Source organism: Ambystoma mexicanum, chromosome 12, assembly GCF_040938575.1.
Source record: "Ambystoma mexicanum isolate Mex_15411 chromosome 12, UKY_AmexF1_1, whole genome shotgun sequence".
In the NCBI taxonomy this organism is placed as follows: domain Eukaryota; kingdom Metazoa; phylum Chordata; class Amphibia; order Caudata; family Ambystomatidae; genus Ambystoma; species Ambystoma mexicanum.
In genome coordinates this window covers 150,874,810-150,896,811 of record NC_090936.1, presented here as the reverse complement: position 1 = coordinate 150,896,811, position 22,002 = coordinate 150,874,810, and the positions used below count along the sequence as shown (strand labels likewise).

Below are 22,002 nucleotides of genomic sequence, written 5' to 3'. Positions count from 1 at the left end.
CACTGGCTAGTTGGGATACCTGTTGCCGTCTCTCCACCTCAGTTGATGTAACTATCTCACTTTCTAGCCCGATGGTTCAGCTACAACCTCCTTCTTTCCAGATGGGAACAACTCTCGCTCTTTCTGCTGTGAGGGGTCAGAAATTAAAGCTGGACACAAAGCTGTCATGTTCTCAAGATAAGACATTTTATTAAACAAAAGGGGTTTGAGAAAATACCTCTCTAACCCTATTCTAAAGAGGGACTTCCCTAGCTAAAAACTCAAAACTAAGGATCGGCCAGTGTCAGAATGTCAGTAACTGAAAAGATGTTCTTGTGTCCAAATCGGCCTATTCTGACTCTCACACTAAAACAAAACAACAACGTGGTGCAAGGTATTGTCTTTTGATTTTGGCAAAAGTGTCGAAAACCAAGAAGTAAAATAATGACTAAAACAAAATTGTTCTCTGAGGTAGACAGTTGGACCCATAGGGTGGTTCCCTTCCCCAGGATTCTTAAATAGGATGGCACAAAATGTCCCTTTAACTAACAGTTCCTTTGTGTCTTCACAGGACTCACAAAGTTCTTGTTTTAAGCATTAAGTTCTGCAGCAGTCATTCTGTAGAATTTCTGGCAACTTTGCAGACACCCCGGTATACTTCCTGCCAGGAATCTTTATGCACTTTGTGCTGCCTGGTGTACTCACCTGCCAGGATTTCTCTTAAGGAATTTTCAGATCACCTGTTATACTCCCCAGCAGGAATCTTGATACAAATTCAGCTGCCTGGTATACTCGCCTTCCAGGACTTCTCTTAATCATTTCACAGTTCTTTGGTTATACCATAGTGGCATATACTGTGAGGTACTTGGTATTTTTGCCTATGGTAACACTTGTTCGGACTTCTTCCCCACACTGGCATCTCATGCATCTGTACTGGATTGGAGCGTGCCTCTGTACTTTGCCTTGACTGCATTCAAACAACCTTTTAGTATTTTCCTCATTAGCAATTTTGCACCATTCAAAAACTTGCTGACGCGCTTGTCGGAACGCCCGGGGTCCCCGGCTGCTTTGGGCAGACTCACCGGTTCCTTCCAGCGTCTCAGACTCTGCTCATGCCTCTGCGGAGTGGTTCCGTCACCCAATTTCCACTTTGGAGTCAGAGGACGTCCCACCAGTGTTCTGTGCGGCTCTGCATTCATACCCTAACTTTCCTTCTCGGCCCAGACTGGAGAACGCTGCTTCCTCGAACGGCTCAAAGACCAGGAGCTCCTGTGGGGCTCCCAGCGGCTCCATGGCCCTCCATGCTCATACGTGGCATCTCTCCTTCTGCCCCGGTGTCCTTCTCTGCGTGCCTTGTGTTTGTGAGCCTCAGCCTGCAGTTCACCGTCTTCTCCTGCACCACTCAATCCAATAGTGTGGTTGGCACCTTTAAATGTCCCGCGCACTGAAGACTTGGGAAAACAACTAGCCTGCATGATGTACTTCGAGCTCTTGTCACTTTGCACAAACTCCCCCGTACTCCTCATCTCAGTACCTGGGTGGTTATGGTAGTTGGAGTCCATAGTTGTTAATGGAATTTTAACTCTTAAATGATTTTGCTCAGAGATTTTACATGAAGGCACACCAGAAACAAAAGGTGCTATGCATGAGTAGTGGGGTTTTGGGTCAAAGGGGGCAGCTTCGTCAGAATGATAATAGGCCATTAAGAACTCTAGTATTAGAGGGTCTTCCTCATATGGAGTCTTGTCCAATTAAGTCAAAACAGCTCCCCGGTAGTTGTCTCCTCCAATGTGTTCCTCCCTCATAAATCTGCCCACAGAGTCAGGATCAGGTAGCGGCCACATGGGAGCAGGTTACTGATGGGGAATCCGTGAAGACTCTATTGGTTTCATCACCCTGCCTTCTTCAATCATTTCTTTCAATGATCCTCCTCTTCTCTAAGAGAACTCACTCCTTCTGACCTTCAATACATATCTCTTCAATTATTATAGCTTCTCACTCAATACAACTTTCTCCTGATGTCAACCCTCATCCCCAATATACCTCTAACCAGATAATACCACTCCTACTGCAATAGTACTTTCTCCTGATGACAATCTTGCTCCTTCAAACCTCCAACAACCTCTTCTGAGCAACTTCATTCTCAATAAATCTTTTAAACGTCATTCCTACCAAACACCTTCCCCCCAGCTCCTTCTCAAGCCATCTATACCACTGGACTGAGCAGGCCATTTTTATAGTCTGACCTTCCCTTCCCTTTGGTGGTGCCTTGGGAAATGGTCAGCATATGGGGCTGCTGAGGATTGGTAGTCGATTGGCTAGACTTGCACCCTGCCCCTGCGGCTGGTTTGGGATCAGGGGGCGGGGCATCCTGCTTATAATTGAGACCTTCCCCCGTTGCCTGAAGCTGAACTTGCTGAGTCCCTCATACCAACATGTGAACAAAATGAAAGAAAATGCTTGGAGCTAAGTGGGAGCATTCTGCCTAGAGAAAAGGTTTGCACACTTTCGTGAGTAGAACTTGTCAGGCATATGGCTCTGCAAGTTTGTCTTTCACTTGTCTATGTTAGATTGGTCTCTGTCTCTGATTCAGAAGACCACCATGGGACGTTAAAGGGTCTTTGAGTGTCTTTGTGTGTTACCTGAACCTCACATAGATTTCTGTTCTTCCGACAATACTGTTCCACTGCATCTCACTTATCGGTGTTTAAGGAAAAACATTGATCTGAAATGTTGGATGGTTCAATGAAATCTCCATTAAAGGTAAAGGGTGTTTTCTAGTCTCTGAACCTGACTTTGTTTTAAGGTTGTTTGCCCTATGGTTGGTGTCCCCGCTGTCACCCAGACAATAAAGATCTTTGAGGGCAGGGATGAGGATCTGTCTTCTTTATATCTGCCTGTGACTGCCCTAAGCCTTTATGCAGGAACACAGTGAGATGAGAGTGGTATGGGCTCTAATATAGCCTTTGACCACCCCACTGTCAGCAAATGAAAGGGGGACATTTTCATCATTCTAAAATACAACATGGAGGATTCATACATTCTTTGTGCTAAATAAATAATATGAGTGTTTCTGTTTGCCATTATGAAGAGTATTGGAACTCTTGAATCCCTTCCCCTTGGGATATCATTTACAGTATTCAGGTTAATTATCATAAAATACCATGGTTGATGAATGCCATGCTTTATAAATGGGCTATGGTACTGACAATATTAATACTTACATGCTTATCATATACGGTCAAAGCACTTTCATATTCCCCCTGCAAGAAATTGAATATTAACATATTAAACAACATATAAAACCATCTAATATTAACAGCATGGTTTGTGTAATTGCAAGAATAACAAGTGAAACAAAGACAAAATATGTTTGCATTTAAGCTAAATGAAGACTTACAAATGTGACATTACTATAAGTGAAAGAGACAATTGATCCTGTGAGGGTGCAGTAGTGAGAGATCGACAAAAGAGGCATTTTTGTTCCTATAGACATTTATAAACGGAAAAATGGGGCTGAGGAAAGGCCTTGCTAACCCTGACGCTAAGAGGGGTTTCCCTTCCTCAATATACATCTTAAAGGGGTCTGTAACAATGTCAAAATAAATATAAGTCCACCATTGTGTCAAAACCCTAACTCTCGCCCTAACACTAATAACAAAATACAAGGTCTAAAGGAGTTGTCTGCTCAGCAGGTTCTTCTTTTCAGAGTTCAAAACACAAAGTTCCAAATGGGCAAAAACATACAAAGATCCACAGGGTTCAAGAGAATGTTCCTCTTCTCTTGACTTCGCACAGTATTTCTCACAAGTTCAAGAGGAAGTGCCCTCTTTCCCATGGTTCCACTTCCTTAAGATAACAGAATGTCTCCCTTCTTTTAGATTTGTCACAATGTTCAAAACCACAGGGTGCATCAGCGTTGACCAGGTTTCTCATCCTTTTACACAACGTCCACAATACCAGGGGCTGTCTCCCTTCCCCAGGGTTCTCTTCCTTTTTCACAGCCAACTGGGTTCACTCTTCTGCCCAGTACTATGATTAAGAAGAGGAGTTTACAACTGTTCTTCTTATATGGGTATGAGTCCTAGACTCGCATAACAAATACAATTCTCCTTCTAGGTAGATTTGGTGTACTCTCCTGCCAAGTACTACCCATTACACAGCCAACCTGGTTAACCTTTCTCCCAGGTACAGTGACTAAGAAGATGAGTACATTATTTGTTTTCTCTGGTACTGCTCTTCCTTCTGGGTAGGCTTGGCTCACTCTCCTGCCAAGTACTACCATATTTAACGGCTGCTTTACTACTACTTTCAGGATCCCAGACCCTTGGTTCTGTTTATTTGCCCCCCTTTTTTTACAGAACACCACCTCTTCTTGTTTGTTTTAGGGTCCCAGACCCTTGGGTCTGGGTTTTCTTCCCCCTCTATCTGCCACGTCTTTCTTGCAGTTTCAGAGACCCAGACTCTAGGCTTGGGGTATTCTGCCCCTGCCTCTGCTCGTCTCCACCTCCTCTGGTTCCCAACATCCTCTAACCCTCCTGAAAAACTGTGGCTTTGGTCCGTGAGGGCGTCCGCCTTCTCCCAGCTTCCTCCTCCAGCAGGGGCACTTGTGTGGATTACTGCAGCTATACTTTATCTGCGACGGCTCAGCAGCACCAGCTTTCCTTCCATGAATTGTGCCGCTTCCCACATCTCGGAATTGCCAGCATTTAAACTTCCGCCAATCTGCCGTCCCAGCCAGTACTTCGGAACTGGCTCCGGAGCTCCCGGCCTCTTCTCGGGCATCCCAGCGTTCACAGGTGCAGCAACACAGTCCTATTCTTTGAGGTTTGTCCATGGAGGACTGGTCTCTGTTGTAAATCCTTCTTTACTTTTTATTTGTTTGTCGCACTCAGATTGAATAGGCTGGTCTGCTCACTGCAGATCCGCAGGTCGCTCTTCTGCATTCCACGCATCTTCTTCATCGCAGTGCTATTCGTCAGGATGTTATGACTGTTCTTCATCTCTGTATAAAAAGGAGGACAAACTTCTACCTTGTTTGCATACATAAAAGGAGGGGGTAAGAGGGTGAAGGGAGTTCGGATAGTGGTATGGATATACCGTGTCTCTCCTAGGGTGTCATCCCTCATCCCATGAGGATGTTCCCCCTCCCAATGTGGTCGCCCCGTGGTGCACTACCCTGAGGGGGATTATTGGACTGCGGCCGCACTGCCCTGGCCACAGGAGAAGGGTTCGCCCAAATGGGAGAAGGGACGACATACAAGGATCTGTTACAATCCCTACAAAAAAGGCAATACCCACTGAGTGGGAGTTATGTCTGGATAACAAGTGGCTAGTATCATATGTATGCATATCTAGTGTGCCGCAAATCTAATTTCAACACGTGAATTAAGCAATGTTCCGTTTTCCATCATCATGTACAATAGCACATTTATTGAGACATATTTTGAGTACATTCTAGAGGACTTCAAATGCGATAATGTCAGTGGGAAAACCTTCTAAACCAGTTCTTACAATTATGCACAGTAAAAACTAAGTGAACAAATGCATATCCGCTCAGTATTATGCATATGACAAACACCATAAATTGCTGCACAGTAATTTGCAAAAAGTACACACACCAACGTGTTCATGTTGCATAATTTTGCATAGCTAGAAACAAAATCACAATAGGAAATATGATTGAGACACATGTTTATGGGGATCCCAATGGACCAGCACATGTTTAATGCCACCAGTGGCTGGAGGCAAATGTAGCTCCAGGTAGTAGTATGTGTTAAGCTAACAAGACTCTTCAAAGATACAAAGAGGAGCCAAACTGCTCACCGCTACTTGAATTCCCATTGTCATAAGGTCAAGAGTACCAGGTTCAACTGTTAATACTCTGAAAAGTCATATCACATTTGCAAACCCAAACACACGAGTGGAGGAGTTGACCAGATCTCTAATCATGGGCTTCCCGGAAAAGTACATAAACAGGCTATATTGTGTATAAAATAAGGAGCTCAGATTTTAGTATAACATAACAGAAAAAAACTCTACCTTAACAATCCTCCATTGACTCTTAATTGAGCAAAGGATCAAATGCAAAGTTCCGTAACATCCACAGGGCCATCTTTTGGCCATGCTATGTGCACAACTTTCCATTTCTCCACACAACAAAATAATCCAGAATCTTTCAATATACAACACCCTGATAGCCAATGTTCAATGTGCAAAAACTTGGAGGCAAGTTTGTTGTAGGACAAGGCTACAGATGCAGGTGCGTTCATTGAATCGTGTTTCAGAGCTGGGCCCATCTCTGGCCTTTACTAAACTATTTTTTTATTTTTTTATTTGTTTGGTTGAAGCACTCATCCTTTCACATTTTTCTTACACATTTAAAACGCAAGGAAAATAAACATTCTTACATTTTAACAATTTCCAATTTCCAACATTCATTTTGTTTTTTCGTGATTTCGCTTCCTGTTTTACACATTCTATGAGTCCTATTTACATTTTGTTAATGATCTGAGTAAAAAAGAGCAATCAATAAATTTACCTCAAATATATCTATAACATAACCCATCTTCCTCCTTCGATCCTATCACAATCAGATAATATTGCTTGAACATATTGAAGTAGGGAATCTGTACAGTAGTTCATCTGTTGGATATTATCTGGCTCCATATTTCATCTTCAGTTCGAAGGATATTTAATTGAAACAGATTTTTAAAAACCCTTTCCCGCATACTTGTCAAGGCTGGACTGCTAGCTACCAAATGTGATGGCTTTTCTATGAACTGTACATTGTAACAGGAACAACAGATGTTTTGATTTTTCAAAATTAGCCCTCTGTATTGCTCTTCCCCAAAAAGTGCATGGAACAACCATAAATCACCAATGCAATTATAGAGCAAATACTTCAAACCATAAACAGACAGACACAATAACTCACAGCCACGCACTCTTGAGAAGATAATCAGCTCTTTGCGGCTATTTATTCAAAGATTACAAGTACATAGAAATAACTCACAAAAATAATAAGGACATAGATCACAGAAAAAGTCAAGAAGTCAAAAAGAAATACATCACCGTGAGCGTAACAGAGTTTCTCATCTCGTCCAGAAGCGGCTGGAAGACCCCGGGAACAGCCAGGCCAAGAGTACCACAGCTCACAGGAAGAACTGACGTAAGCGTCCTTCTATAGCTGAAGTCTCACCTGACCCCCTCCGGGCTTCCGCATATATACACACTCCACAAAGGGGAGTTCATTCTCGAACATTCTGGAAATTGCACTTGCGCAGTTGAGGAATAGCCGTCGGTTGCCAGCTGGGTCAATCGCGAGCTCCCCCCAAGAAGCGCAGTGCCTCCCTTCTCTAAAAACACGCTCCACAGAGAACAGTAGCAAGCCATAACAACGTTAGCTTTCCCAGCAGAAATGGCCTTGACCGCATACCAGGTTTGGAAAAGCATGTTTGTCTCAGCGCTGTGAATCTAACACTCAGCAAAATGTGTGCAGCGTTTCACTGCGGTATGAAGTAAATATCAAACATGGCTCCGAGCGCTGCCAGAATGCATTGCACACCCGCGCCATTTTGGATCAAGCATAAATCAAGCATAACACCCTCTTAGGGCACGGATCTCATTTGTCAAATACATATTTAAACGAATTCTTATCAGATGTGTACGGATATGAATTGATGTAGATTTTACCAAGTAGCTTTCCACTGTGCGCAGACTTTTGAGACTGAATAATGTGATATTACAGTCCACATATCGTTTGCATTGATCCAAGGTTTGTATCCAGTCATATCGATACAGAGCTACTTTTGCTTTTACCAGGTTCAACAATAGCAGTTCAATTGAAACATTTACATCCCGTACACAACTATACCATGCTTTTGGGAATTTATCAGACGATGTCAATAGATAGTGTGCCACTGAACTTAGAATGTTTTTAGAAGTCTCCCATTACACATTTTCTATATAAACTGAACATTTTCCACAATACTTGACTATGTGCCCAATTCATAACGCAAAAAAGGAAGGGGGTGCAGTTGGCTAAGCCTAATACTGCTTTCCAGAACTTGCTCTCGTATCTTTCCCAGACTTTCCTCGGTTTGGGTATTATTGTTTCAGAGCCATACGTGATTATAGGCACCACTTTTTTCTGAAAAAAGGTCATGATGTGGGCAGATGTAAATTTGCCATACCTGTACAGAAGTATTTTGGCTTGAGAGGTTAATGTTCTTATTTTTGCATCTAGAGTGTTCACATGAGTTGAGTCACTTACGCTCCCCACAAAAGCAATACCGAGATAGTTGTATGAAGGAACAATCGTGACTGTGTTAATTTGAAGATGCCAAGAGTGCATAGCTTTATGTTTATTACCTTTTTTCTGGCATATTACTTTCTGCGTTTTTTCAGCATTTATCGTCAAGTTGTTTTTGGTGACATATTTTCCAAATTCATCCAGAAGATTTTGGAGGCCCTGAGGGGTTTGCGACAATAGGACAAGGTCGTCTGCATATAATAACCAGGACTTTTTTTGGTTTCCTATTTTGGGGGCATCTGCTAAGGTGTCCAAGAAAGCACATCCTATGTCTAAGATGAATAAATTGAGCAAGGTTGAGGCTAAGATGCATCCTTGTTTTAGCCCCCATTCTGTTCTAATGCTAGTAGATAGTTGTCCATCCAAACGCAGCCTTATTTGGACAGTTGTGTCTGTGTGTAATTTTTTTATTATGGTTAGCAATGATGATGAACATCCAAAATGTTCTAATTTAGTGATGATCAACAGAATCGAAAGGTATCCAAAAGTCAACAACAGCCATATATAGGGCCTGCTTTTTCCCCCAGATATTTTGAAGCTAGCATGTTAAGTGTTAAGTTTGGTGAAGTGCCTAAACCAGAGACAAAACCCGACTGAAAGGGATCCCTTCTACATTTTGACAGGGTCCACTTTTTGATTTCTTGTAGTATTATTCGACTATATATTTTGCCGGGTTGACATACAGTTCAGCAATTGGTGGGGAAAACTCTGTTCCCTAGTTGGCCATCTCTGGGTCCCCGACCTTCACTGGCAGACCTGGTTCCTTTTCATTAGACACAGTTGCAAGAATACGGAGCTTGGATATGTTTCCAAATTGGGGTGGGTCCTTGACCCTGGTTGACAGACCTGGTTTCCTCCTACCAGGTACTGCGACAAAGAAGAATAGCATGTATGCACTGCCAAGCTGTGGTGGGTGCCTGACACTGGCTGGTAGACCTGGTTTCCTCCTACCAGTTACTGTGACAAAGATGAATAGCCTGGATGCACACCCAAGCTGTGGTGGGTCTCTGACCGTGGTTGGCAGACCTGGTTTCCACCTATCAGGTACTGCAACAAAAAAAAGAATAGCTTGGCTGCAGCCCCAAGCTGTGGCATCACATACAGACTTGGTTTACATGCCTGCCACGTACTGCATTCATTGTATGTCACTCTCACCAGTCTATTTCTATTGGTGCAGGTCCCAGACTTGTGCTGCGGGCTTCCGCCAGTACCCCGCTGTATTGCTCTTCCAGAGTGCACGGAAAGTCATAAATCACCAGTGCAATTACAGAGCCAATACTTTGAACGCAGGAAGACGCAATAGCTTGCAACCACACACTCTTAGAAAATAATGAGCACTTATACGGCTATTTATTCAAAGCTTAGAAGCACCCAGTGATAACATAGAAATAAATCACAGAAGAACCAAAGAATTCAAAAGGAAATACATCACCGTGAGCGTAACTGGATTCCTCATCTCGCCAGAAGCGGCTGGAAGACCCAGATAACAGCCAGGCCGAGAGCACAACAGCCCACAGGTAGGCCGGACAGAAGCGTCCCCCCCTCCCGCTGAAGTCTCACCTGACCGCTCAGGGGTTCCGCATATATGCACCCTTCAAAAGGGGTGGCGATTTCTCGAACCTTCTGGCAACGCACTTGCGCTTTGACGAGCTGCCGTTGGTTGCCAGCTGGGTCAACCGACGGTAACCTCAAGGAGCAAAGTGCCTCCCTCCTCTAAAAACAAGCACCACGGAAACCAGTCCCATAGCTCATAACAAGACATAACAAAGTTAGCTTTCCCAGCAGAAATGTCCTTGACTGCATACCAGGTTTGGAAAGCATGTTTTCTTCAGCATCGTGAATCTAGCTCTTAGCAAAATGAGTGCAGCTTTTCACTGCGGCATGAAGTAAATATCCATCATGGCTCCGAGCGCTCCCAGAATGCACTGCGCATCAGCGCCATGTTTTAGCTCAAGCATAACACCCGCTAACTTTCTTCATTTTTCTGCTAAGTATAATTCTGGTGATTAGGCTTTCTGAGTGTCTTTTGACTTTGAACAGGGTCACAGATTAATCATCGGGCTTTTAAGGCGTACTTGCCTCCTCGAATTGTCTCTGCCACTTTACAGGGCCCCCGCACCTCCCCATTCATCAGCATATGTCTTTTCATGGTCCGCGATGTTCTCAGGACATCCCGCGCGCCTGCTGTCTGCAGTGGGGCTTTCCCTGCTTCCTTCTTTCATCTCCAGACACCTGCGGCTCCACTGCGCCTGCTTCTCCTTGTCGATGTGGGCCTGTTGCTCCTTGGGTGCCGACCTTCGGGGATGCCAGGAGTGTCTTCCTTCCTGCTCACTGCGCTGTCCCTGCACATTGGATCGGCTTGCCAGTGACAACCTTTTTGCGTGGTGCCCCGCCCTGCCTCTCTCCTTCCCTGAGCGTACTCCGTTGCATGGTACCTTTAGGGCTGCCTTGACATTTTGACAAGTCTGTCTTTGCTTTTAACTCAGCTTCTTTCAATTGGCTGTCGAGCACCACTACATTGGTCAAAGTGGTTTTGGCAAGTACTCTGTACTGCTGCGCGCCTTCTCCTCGTCCCAGTACTGTGTGACTTATGATATTTTAACTCACTAGAGATGTTCCTCATCTCAGTACTCTCTTCTTTTGTAGTACTACAGAAATACATGGCATAGGATAGAGATACAGCGTTCTCCCGATATGGTTGTTACTGGACCCAAAGGGGGTTTCCTCTCCCATGAGATCCACCTGCTGAGTACCACCTCCAGGGGGACTATCGGGCATGGGGAACACCGGCTGAACGGTAGCCTTCCAACGCACCCATAGGAAGACCAGTTCCCGAGATGGGATCAACTGTGACTTACTTTGGTTGAGGGAGAACCTCACCTGATGAAGGATATCCGCCAATCTCTGGTAGGAGTGCACAACCCCTTCGGGTGATCCCATCATTACCAGCCAGTTGTCCAAATAAGGGTACAGATGATGGCCCTCCAAGAGGAGAAGGCCAGCCACTGCTTTCATCAACTTCATGAAAACACGAGGGGCCAAATTCAGGCAAAGGGCAGCACCTTGTACTGTAAGTGGTAGGATATAATCGTGAACCGCAGAAACTTCTGATGTGGTTGGTAGATGGGTGCATGCAGGTACGCATCATTGACGTCCAGGGAACACATCTAGTCCCCTGCCCACAGAGACTCGGCTATGTGTGCGGGAGTAATCCTCTTGAAGCGTTCCAGCGGAAAAGACAGATTTAGAAATGACAGGTCCAGGACAACCCTCAGGCCACGGGTTGCTGAAAAGGTGCTTTCAGGTGTACTGGAAAAGAGCCAAACAGCCCCCCACAGGTGAGCTGTGTTCCCCGACCTTGGCGTCACTGCTTCTTGGCGTCAGAGGCTGCTTCCTCCTGTTGTGGCTGGGTGACCTATCAAGGCTCAGTGTACCGTGGACCTGGAACCCCTTGAAGCCGTAGAAACCACGGGGCTTGAACTTGGTCCAGCCCTGGGACTGAGGGAAGGCTATCTGACTAGGTTTTGCCAGCATGGCCAAGAACTTGGTGGTTTTCTTCTTTGTCAACTAGTCATCGATTGACAAATAAAAAAGTTCTACGCCCTCGAAGGGCAGATCCAGGATACACTCCTGTGGGTCAGATGAAATCTAGTGGCGTGCATCCACGCTGTCCTTCTCATCTCGACACCAAGGCACAGCCCTCAGCTGGCTGTGTTGATGTGGCAGACCGAAGACTCCATGAGGTCCTATACAATGGCCGGGGTATCTGCCAGATCGGCCTTGAAGGAGGCTTGCTTTTTCCGACGGGAGGTCGGGCAGAAATTCCCAGAGCTCCTGCCACTGCTTCTGGTTAGCCCAAGCCAAGAGGGCATCTGCGCTGCATTAGCGCAGATGCAGTCCTGAGACGGAATGCAAATACTCGAGGACTTCCTCCTTGGAAAGACAACTGTAGGTGGCTCCCATGGAGGAAGACGGCAAAGATGACGGTTTAAAATAAAAGTAGGCCGCAGCCACCACTGAAGAAGAATGAGGCTGCAGGTGGGAAGCCAGGAGGATTGGTTCCCCGTCCGTCAGCCTGAACCTGCTGTCCAACTTCTTATTCATCTGGGCGTTGGCCCTAGGCTTCTATCAGACCTTTAGTGCCACCTGCAGGACATCCTTTTGGAGAGGATAGACAGACCAGATCGTGGTGCGCTTACCCAAGACCTCGGCTAGCAGCACTCCTGACTCTTGGGGGCTTCCTCGAGCAGAGGGACCCCCAAGAACTCTGCCAGGCACTGAAGGCATTCATGAAAGGCCTTAACGGATGCTGAGTGTTCATCGTCCTAATCATCACCCCAACCCACCCTCTTTTAAACAGACAAGAGGAATCCAGGCCCTGGGACACAGGTGTTAACGGGTTCACCCCCAAATCCAGCACCAAAGACAGATCCAAAGGCTGTTTAGGTGGAGGCATGGTGGTCCCGGAGGAGGTGGAGGGGTCTGACGAACTGGTAGGGCCTGGACCGGGGGAGACCCTGGCACTGGAACCGCAAGCGCTGGAGGAACAGTAGGAGTAGCCAGAGGAGGAGGCCGGGACGGTGCCCCCTGCAGGATGACCTCCTTCACTATATTCTTCAGGTGCCCCTTTCATCTGAGGGGAACGCATGAGAAAGAGGAAGCGCTCGAAAAAGCAGTCTTCGCAAGCCGCTGGGCCTCCACTCCTGGTCAAAACGCTGAGGTGCCTGGGCTGTGTAGCTGTAAGGATTTGATGGATAGATGTATCCCTGAAGAGAACAGATGCCTGTATCGTACAATCCGCTGCCGCTTCCAGAGGGAAGGGGACTGGGATCATCTTGGAAAGCCCATTCGATGGGCAAAAGCACGGACGGGCCCTGAGCTGGATCCAAGATGACAGAAGGCCTGACAGGCTCCGCCACGTTCCTCTCCACCATTTTTAAGCCTTGTGCCATGCCCTGGGCTGGAGGGTGCGAGCGAAGGACCTGAGCGTTGAGAGGCTTCAGACACGTGAGGATATAACTTGGGTCTTGCACCCGAAGCAGAACCGTCAACCTCAGAGATCACTCTGGTAGGTAGTGAGCCCTCGGCCGGCTGGTAGTCATAACGACCTGACTCACGAACTTGGAGCCAGATCTGGTAGGGTAGACGCACTGCACTTGTGCCGGTAGCTGTGCTGGATCATGCAGAGGACAGACTCTTAGAGGTGACACTTGAGGATCCCTTACCCCCTGGGGTTGAAGAAGAGGACGAACTTGATCGCCCTTCCGAGAACAGCACGGTAGGGTCTCTGAGCCCCTCTGCTTGGCCTGCCAGAACCTGAATCCGAGGAACCCCAATCCGTGGAAACCCAGGGAAAGAGTTGCGGCGCTGTGGAGCTATGCTGAACGGAGGGCCTACCTTGTCTTGACGAGAGGTCCTGGAGACAAAGGGCCTCATTACAAGTACTCCGGTCCGGAATTAACACTGCCGGTAAAACCATACCGGCACCGTTTACATGTCCGCCCAATCATGACTCGTGGCCCCGGTAATAGCACCACCCTCAACTGCCACCGCGGAAATAGGGGACCCGTTAAGTCCTTCTGCACGGAAACCCCTCCGTTACCGTCAACACGAAACACCGTGAGCATCACAACTAGCGCGGACACGGAAATACCGGCAAAAAAATGGCGTGAATACCGTGATCACGGTTGCGGAACCGCCACCACCGCGAACATGGCATTATACACTGCCTGCTGAACTGAATCAGGGCACAGGTGCACCAAATCAGCCCAGCTGGACCTAGCAGGCCACTGGGAGCCTACAAAAGGGCCACACCCAGCACAACACAACACAGAACCATGCAGGTAGCAGGTCTAGTAGCACTGGGAATGGGCCTACTCAACCAACAGGCAGCACTGCACATGGTGGCAGTAATGGCGCAGAGGAGTAGGCGGAGGAGGCGCAGCGGCAACCAGCCAACCCTGCAGCTATGGCAAACCCCATTGCCCAGCCAGCCCGACCCCGCCGCCAGCCAGCAATACCACGCATCAGGGCCTCACCCTGGAACCTCACCCCAGGACAGATCCACACACTATACCGGCTGGACCGTGCAACAATCCTGCACATCACCGCCATGATTGAGGACAACATCAGCAGCCAAATTGACCCCCACCGCCATCCCCCCCCTCTTGAAGGTTGTCTCAGTACTGCATTTCCTTGGCACTGGCACCTATCAACGCACGGTTGGTGAGCTGCACGGCATATCACAACCCTGTTTCTCAAAAATCCTGGTACAGGTACTGGATGCCCTGTTGCGCCATGTGTCGGAACACATAGCCCTACCCCGCACCCTCCCCGAGGTCATTGCCACCAAGTTGGCCTTCCATGCCATAGCAGGCATGCCAAATTGCATAGGCGCAGTTGACTGCACCCACTTTGAGCTGACAGTGCCACGTGCAATTGAGGCAGTGTTCCGCAATAGGAAACAGTATCACTCTTTGAATGTCCAGATGGTTTGTGATGCCATGCAACTGATTACACACTGCTGCGCACGTTTCCCAGGCTCATCACATGACTCAATGGTACTGCGGAATTCCACGTTGCCATGGTACATGGAACGCTATGCCGGACAAAGCACATGGCTATTGGGTGAGTACAGCTGACAATGCTACAACCCTGTCGAAGTGGTGTGTGTGTGTCCAGGCCAATGAGCATTGTGAGTGTGCCGCTGTGACCGCACATGCATCACCCCCCTTCCATCTACCAAATACACAGCGGATGCCAAACATCATGAAGGAAGACATGACAGGGCACCACAATGTGCCCGTGCACACGGTGGCACAGCCAATCCCGTCACTGTCCCATGAACCTTGTGCCACTGCAGACACCCACCCTCAATTGAAACACTGCCTCAAAAGGCACGAGAGGCGTGTAAATGAGACAACGTGTATTTACTACTTCCGTACAGTGGAGTCACTCTGCCATGTGTGGACAGCACTGCACCGTGACATGCACACAATCAAATGTCACCCGCAGGGCACAATAAACATGCAAGTTAATGTGTAGGCCCATATCCTGTTAGCGACATACATCGTGATGCCCAAAACATGCCTCCATACACTGCATGGTACATATGCATGAATGAATGATGATACAAGAATGCACAGCAGCAGATGAGGACATGATGCCACAAACACTGACATGTTCCCCCATCTACATCCCATGTAGGTGATGCGGGATATGCACTCACGCCATGGATGATGACACCTGTACGGAGACCAAGGAACAGGCATGAAGAGGCATACAATAGGGCACATATCCGCACACGTGGAATGATTGAGAGGACATTTGGACTGCTGAAGGCCCGTTTCCGCTGTCTGAGCAGATCTGGCGGATCACTGCTGTACAGCCCAGTGAAGAAGGGTAAAATCACGCTCGTATGTGCCATGCTGCACAATATATGCCTGCGCAGGAACATCCCAATGCCACCAGACGCAGATGAGGAAGAGGGGGATGGGGATGGGGATGAAGATGGAGATGGGGATGGGATGGCACCGCCTCCCCCTGGGGGTCCACATGATGGCCAGAGAGCACGGGATGCCCTGATTCGCATTTACTTTTGAGTCACAGCACATTCACAGAAATGCACGAACATGGTGACGACAATGAATTAATAGTTGCACTGCAAAATAAATGATCAATGTCCACACATGTATGTCTTGATTCGAAATGGTGATGTATTGATGTAATAACAACAGGGAAGGCGGTGCATTGGTTAGGGAAGCTGTACACCCGGGGCCACCCACCACCCAAACGTGCCCACCCCCACCCAGGCCCCATTGTTCAATCCCCCAAAACTACCTACCCCACCACCCAAACGTGCCCACCCCTCTCACGCCCTTGTAGTCCACATGTGTCCTGCACTGCCCCACACACATGCCATCACTTCCGTGTGCGCTTCTGTGCCTGTGCAACCTTGCCCGAGGGACCCGTTAGCCTACTCGAGCGCCTCCTTGGACTGGCAGTAGTGGAGCTGGATGGGGTGGGTTGTGTTTGATTGCGCAGAATCTGGGATTGAGGGCATCCATGCCAGATTTGCCTGTTGGCCAACCAACATGTCCTCTACAAGCCTGGAGGTGTGGTTGTTGCCCTCCCGCACATGGCGTGCAAGGGTTACTATAGTGCTTGCAAAGCGTCCGATGGACCTCGACAGGCGACGCACTGAGGCGCTGTAGCTCTCCCTCTGCAGCCTGGATTCCTCTAGCTGCCTCTCCACCAGCTGGATGAGGGTAGCCTGCTGCTCCTCCATCCGCTGCATGCGGGCATTCAGTTCGGCCATGGATGGGGTGGGCGACCTCATGGGACTCCTCAGTGATGTGGGGCTGAACTCCAGCTCATGGAAGGAGCCCAGGTCTTCCAATGTGGGCATCTCCCTTGTGGCCCCGTTTCCGAGTGCTCTTGCGGGGCACTGTAATCACTGCAGGCCACCCCCTCTGCAGTGCTGCTGCCTTCGGTGTTGTGTTGGGTGGCCATGATAGGTTCCCGTGGCACCTGTCTAGACTCAGGCAGTGTGGAGACGGTGGGGATGTCAGTGGTGGTGGTGGGCGGCACATCTGTAGTGGCTGGTAATGTGGCCAGAGGTGCAGAACTGCCGGCAGCATCCTCCTGTGTGGTGGCGGTGGCTTGTGTACTTGCCGGTGCAGATTGGCTGGCCTGTTGTGCAGTATCACTGTCACTTGAAACGGCTGTGGGGACACAAAGGGCATGCAATTAGTGTTTTTGTGGTGGCAGATGGGTGCATCACATGCATCATTAAGATTGTACATTGAATAGTGTTAGTCACATGCATCTGATTGCTGGTGTATGCATTTTGTGATATTGGTTGCCATACGGATCATAATGGGTCCTTTGGCCCACACATGCACTGCCTGGGGGCGGGGGGTTGTTAATGGGTCCTTTGGCCCACACATGCACTGCCTGGGGCGTGGGGGGTCGTTAATGGGTCCTTTGGCCCACACATGCACTGCCGGGGGGGGCTGTTAATGGGTCCTTTGGCCCACACATGCACTGCCGGGGGGGGTGTTAATGGGTCCTTTGGCCCACACAGGCACTGCCTGGGGGGGGGGTTGTTAATGGGTCCTTTGGCCCAGTACTCACAACTGCATATTTTCATGTGACATTCATGTTTGGGCACTTACCTGCATCTGCAGGTGGGCTCACTCCTGCATCAGCCTCCCCGATCCCATGGATTCCCTCAAGGTGGAGGACGCTGCTGCAACGCTCCTCCCATGCTTGCAGCCTCAGTGGGGAAGGGGGTCCTCCGCCTGTCCCACTGCTGCGTTGACGGTGCGTAGAAATGAGGTTGCGTACCCTCAGCCTCAGGTCGTCCCACCGCTTGTGGCAGTCCTTCACGCTCCTCACTGTCACGCCCCCAGCGGTGCACTTGCATGCAGCTTCGGCCCACACCTCCTTCCTCCGCTGCTGTGTGGCACGCCGTTAGTCGGCGCTGAACAGCATCTCCGCATTGTCCACAATGTGCTCCACCAAGACGGTTAGCTCCGCCTCGCTGAAGCGCTGTTTGCGCTGCCTCTGAGCAGGAATCCTGGAAGACATGCTGGTGGTCCCTTTTGGCTTCTCAGAGTTAGGATTGTGCTTGTGCTGGCTCTGGATGGCAATGGATTGTGCTTTTATATGATGGCCGCCTCTCTGTTTCCTGTTTTGGCGATCATGGTATTTCCGGTTCCGTGTCCGTGGCGGCGGAGGCGGACACGGGTTTTGCGCCACTTGTGGCTGCGTTATTTCCATTTCCGTGGGGTTTTCCATGACGGCGGTAACAACGTTTCCGAGTCCGTGTGGTGCGCGCGACCGACAGTGTGTAATCGGACGGTTTTTCTGCAACCTTGCGGACACGGAAACGTTTTTACCGCCGTCACGGATTTTGCACGGTCCCGGACTGGCAGGTTGTAATGAGGCCCAAAGTCCTTAAGGTGGGGCGGAGGAGAAGTGTGGAAGATCTCCCTCCACTGCGAAAACCGATTCCGGAATGCCCTGTGACCGAGAGCGCTTCAAGCCAAACCTGCGTCCCAGCGGTGGTCGAGCCCCAAACACTCAAGACAGCATACCTGGCGGTCTGGGGCCAGGAACGAGCAGTCGCGTGAGGCACAACTCGTGAATCCTCCTGCGGCTGCCATGCGCCAGGGGAGGCGAGCCGAGCTACCGAGGGAAAGTTAATTATGAGTGAAAAATCAAAACAGGGAGCTAGCGGAAAGCTAAAAGAAATCTCTGCACTGGCTGCTAGGTCTGACACGGTCCATGTGGAAAAATGGACTGAGGTGAGGCGCCGGAGAGCGGGGCCTCGGCGGGGCATTCCCACGCCTGAAGCAGTTCCCCTGTACGAAATTTAAAGGGGAATTTCAATTTTTCGCTGCCAAAGGTTCCGGTACTGTCTCCATGTTGGGGGACGCCCCACAAGGATGGAGAAAAGGACGGGACGTATGAGTATGAAGGATCTTAGATGGATGCAATACCATTAGGTTGGGGTTTTGGGTTTTTGTTTCACTAAAATTGTTGAATTACTATACTTGTTTGCCTTGTTTTGGTATTGAAATATTACACTGTTTCATGGCATTCATTTGATTATGATCAGTCATTTTTTGTTTTTACTATAATGTTGTATACTCTTATTAGCTACCTATTTCATTGTCACTTATGAACCTACCTCTGTGCGAAAAAAACACTGAACTCAGCCATTTGTATCGAGTAAATGTTTTTTCTTTATGGGAAATTATGTGGTAACTGTACAAAAACATGTTTGGCAATTTGGAAAACAAACGTAATACACAAACTATGTACAGATCCTAATCAATAAAGGTTACTCACTTTAGCGGCTCTTGTACATCTTAGTTCCCATTTTTTCAGACTCATGAATGTCCTTATACAGGACATCAGAATGGAAGGAACATACTCTGCCAGTAAATCAAAACGTTCAAAAGGGAAGTGTGGCGAGCATGTGTGGCCTTAGGCTCCAACCCCTATTCGCCCACCAACTCCCTGTGCGTTAGTCCTTCCTTCTTCGCTATACCATAGGTTGCAAAGGAACACAGGATTTAGTGGTGGATTAGTTTGGATGATGAACATGTTAGGATTACCACTACAAATTTCCGGAAATTTTACCCTCAGAGTTTCTCACGGGTCATGTCCTACGATCTATGAGCATCCCGTTATCTGTGGCATTAAATGAAGTTGGGAATGCAACACACGTATCACGTTGCTGCAGTCAACAAGACCCAGCAAACCATTATCATGCAACACATGCTCAGTTAAGTTAGGAAGTGAAACCAAGCCGCTGTGCTCATCAAGGGAACTCTGCATTGTTTTCGTCAATTGCCTTCAGAGTAATTTGGTATGCTTTCTGGTTGTCTCTCCATGTCTGCATACCCTCACTTAAGTCTTTCCCTTAGTATTATCTTCCCTTTGTTGTCTTGCCTTCTCCCCTCCGTAACATGCTGTTCCTCTTGTCTGTATTGTCTCATTCTGTTTTCACTCTTGTGTGCCGTATTCTGGACTTGTCTCATGGACTGTCTCCCTGCTTGAATACATTTGGATTACCTGGCGAACTGATCTTTTTGTACATCAACATTGATGGCCCTTTTGGAATAGTCTTTTCGGATTATGGACATTTGGTTTTTATGACTTTGTAACTTTCTTGGTACTCTTGCAATTAAGCATTTGTCACTTTGATTCCCTATTGGATATCTGGATTGAACCCTGTATTTTTGTTCTGTCTTCTGGGCATTTCCGGAGCTGGTTCTATGTTCTTTCATTGACAGCTATTTTTTCAACAGGTTTTTTTACGAAAATATTTTGCAGAGAACCCCATTGAAAAAAGTTTTCTTTTTATTTTTGGTGCCCCCTCCCTAACCATCCCCTCCCTTATTGTTTTTTTTACTATTCCCGACCCCCAACCCTTTATATGCCCTTTAGCATCCCCCACCCCTGATATTTGTTTGATGGCTTTTTCAGCAAAACGTTTTCAATAAAAAAATGTCAAAAAATTGAAAAAATTGCTGTTGATGTAAGAATGGTATACGCCAGAACTATGGACTGAATTCCATCAGCCTCACACTCATTGCCCATATCCGAGGGCCGGATTTTGGTTGGTCCTCTGGCTAATCACCATTTGTTTTCCGGTAAAACAGTTCTGCTTCTGGGGGACCTCCCTGTTCATTTTCGCTCCTACCAGTAGCACATCTGGGGGATGTCCCTCCCCATATCCAAGTAGGATTTCTTCTTACTCTTTGAAGTGATTACTGAGTATATTCTTTGATTCCACCAACTACTACCTTTTCTGAAGCTACTAGGGAAGATCTTCGGTGGCTAAATAATTACTGACACTTTCGTTATTCGAGCAGGCGAACAAGTTTTGCATTTTTCATATTTGCTCTTTCTGGGCATCAGAAAGGTCAGTGCGGACAAGCATCGGCAGCATCGAGTTCCTGACTTTAAGTGACATTATAGCGAGTATGCTGCACTTACTGTCATGCCAATGCAATTCTAGTTAAACTTTGCTTTGAAGAAACAGGACCGCCAACACCCGAGAAAAATGTATACCTATGTTTGCAATATTTTGGGGATAAGAAGTAGGATAACATGGCAATACAAAGTTGTTGGTGTATATTTCAATTTAATTCATGATACTATTAAATGCACATTGGATGTTGTAAAGCTTCAGTTTCCTACCTAGAGGCATGTCATATTGTGAAAGAGGTTATGTTTAAGACAGGCATGCCCAATACAAATATCATGCGTATTTACTATATCTCAGTTTGCAGCTACCTGGGATCATGAGGAGATACCTTAGAGCAGATTATTTAGATTTAGAAAATGTTCTGGCGCCAGATATTTCAAAACAAAAGGTTGCAACAAATCTTAAAGACATTGGTGGTCAGGTAATGGGAGTACACTGAATTTTGGATGGCATTGATGGGGTCAGTGGCTTTAGTGTGAGTTTACAGAGGTGGGGAAAGGGATAGCAGAATGAATTTCAGGACCATTCTCTAGTTCTCCATGATGGATATGTCCACAATCCCACCTGCTCACAACAATATACAATAGAGTGAGTCATGGGGTACAAGACCCCGGAAAGCCTGCATCTTGATCAGACCAAAAAGAAGGGTTTGAGTCACCTAAACGTCTGAAACAACACAGAGGAATGAGGCAAACATTCTTGAACTTCTTGAACTGAGACTGCGAGGACTTATCCACATCATGTGGAACAGACATAGACCAAGCAGAGGTTACTGATGAGAAAAGGACCCCACCCTATTAAGGAGAAAACCATGCCATCTATTTTTTGAGGCTTGCAAGAGGAAGTTGTCTCTTCTTTCTATTTTCATCCGACCATATATCAGAGCAATCACCTTCACTTGAGAAAGATAAAGGGGTGGGATTTTGACAGAGTGTTCTCCTTTTGGGGTAAAAGAGGAGGTCACAACTCTTTTCTGCTGCTGAATTTTTATTTGAAATGTATAGGAGAGAAGAGAAGGGTTAATTCCTGGAGTGTAGGGCAAATTGGATGGAGCCAATACAACCATCTTCTCATTATACACGCCTAAAGAGGTAATATCATTCTTCTGCTTATCAAACATAGATACACGTGCTATCCCAACACAGAATCTAAATACTTAGAGCATATTATTTCATGATGGCCTTATTCCCCAACCCAGAGAAAC

The 22,002-nt window shown here is 47.4% G+C and overlaps 1 protein-coding gene across 3 annotated transcripts in view; it reads right to left on the bottom strand.

The window, feature by feature from the left end:
- TTC38 (tetratricopeptide repeat domain 38) overlaps positions 1 to 22,002 on the bottom strand; it is a 549,973-nt gene that overhangs the window by 178,346 nt on the left and 349,625 nt on the right. For all 3 annotated transcript variants that reach the window (XM_069628191.1, XM_069628193.1, XM_069628192.1), the window contains one exon: positions 3,204 to 3,242. In XM_069628191.1, coding sequence (XP_069484292.1) covers positions 3,204 to 3,242 — 39 coding nt within the window. The remainder of the gene's footprint in view (positions 1 to 3,203; positions 3,243 to 22,002) is intronic.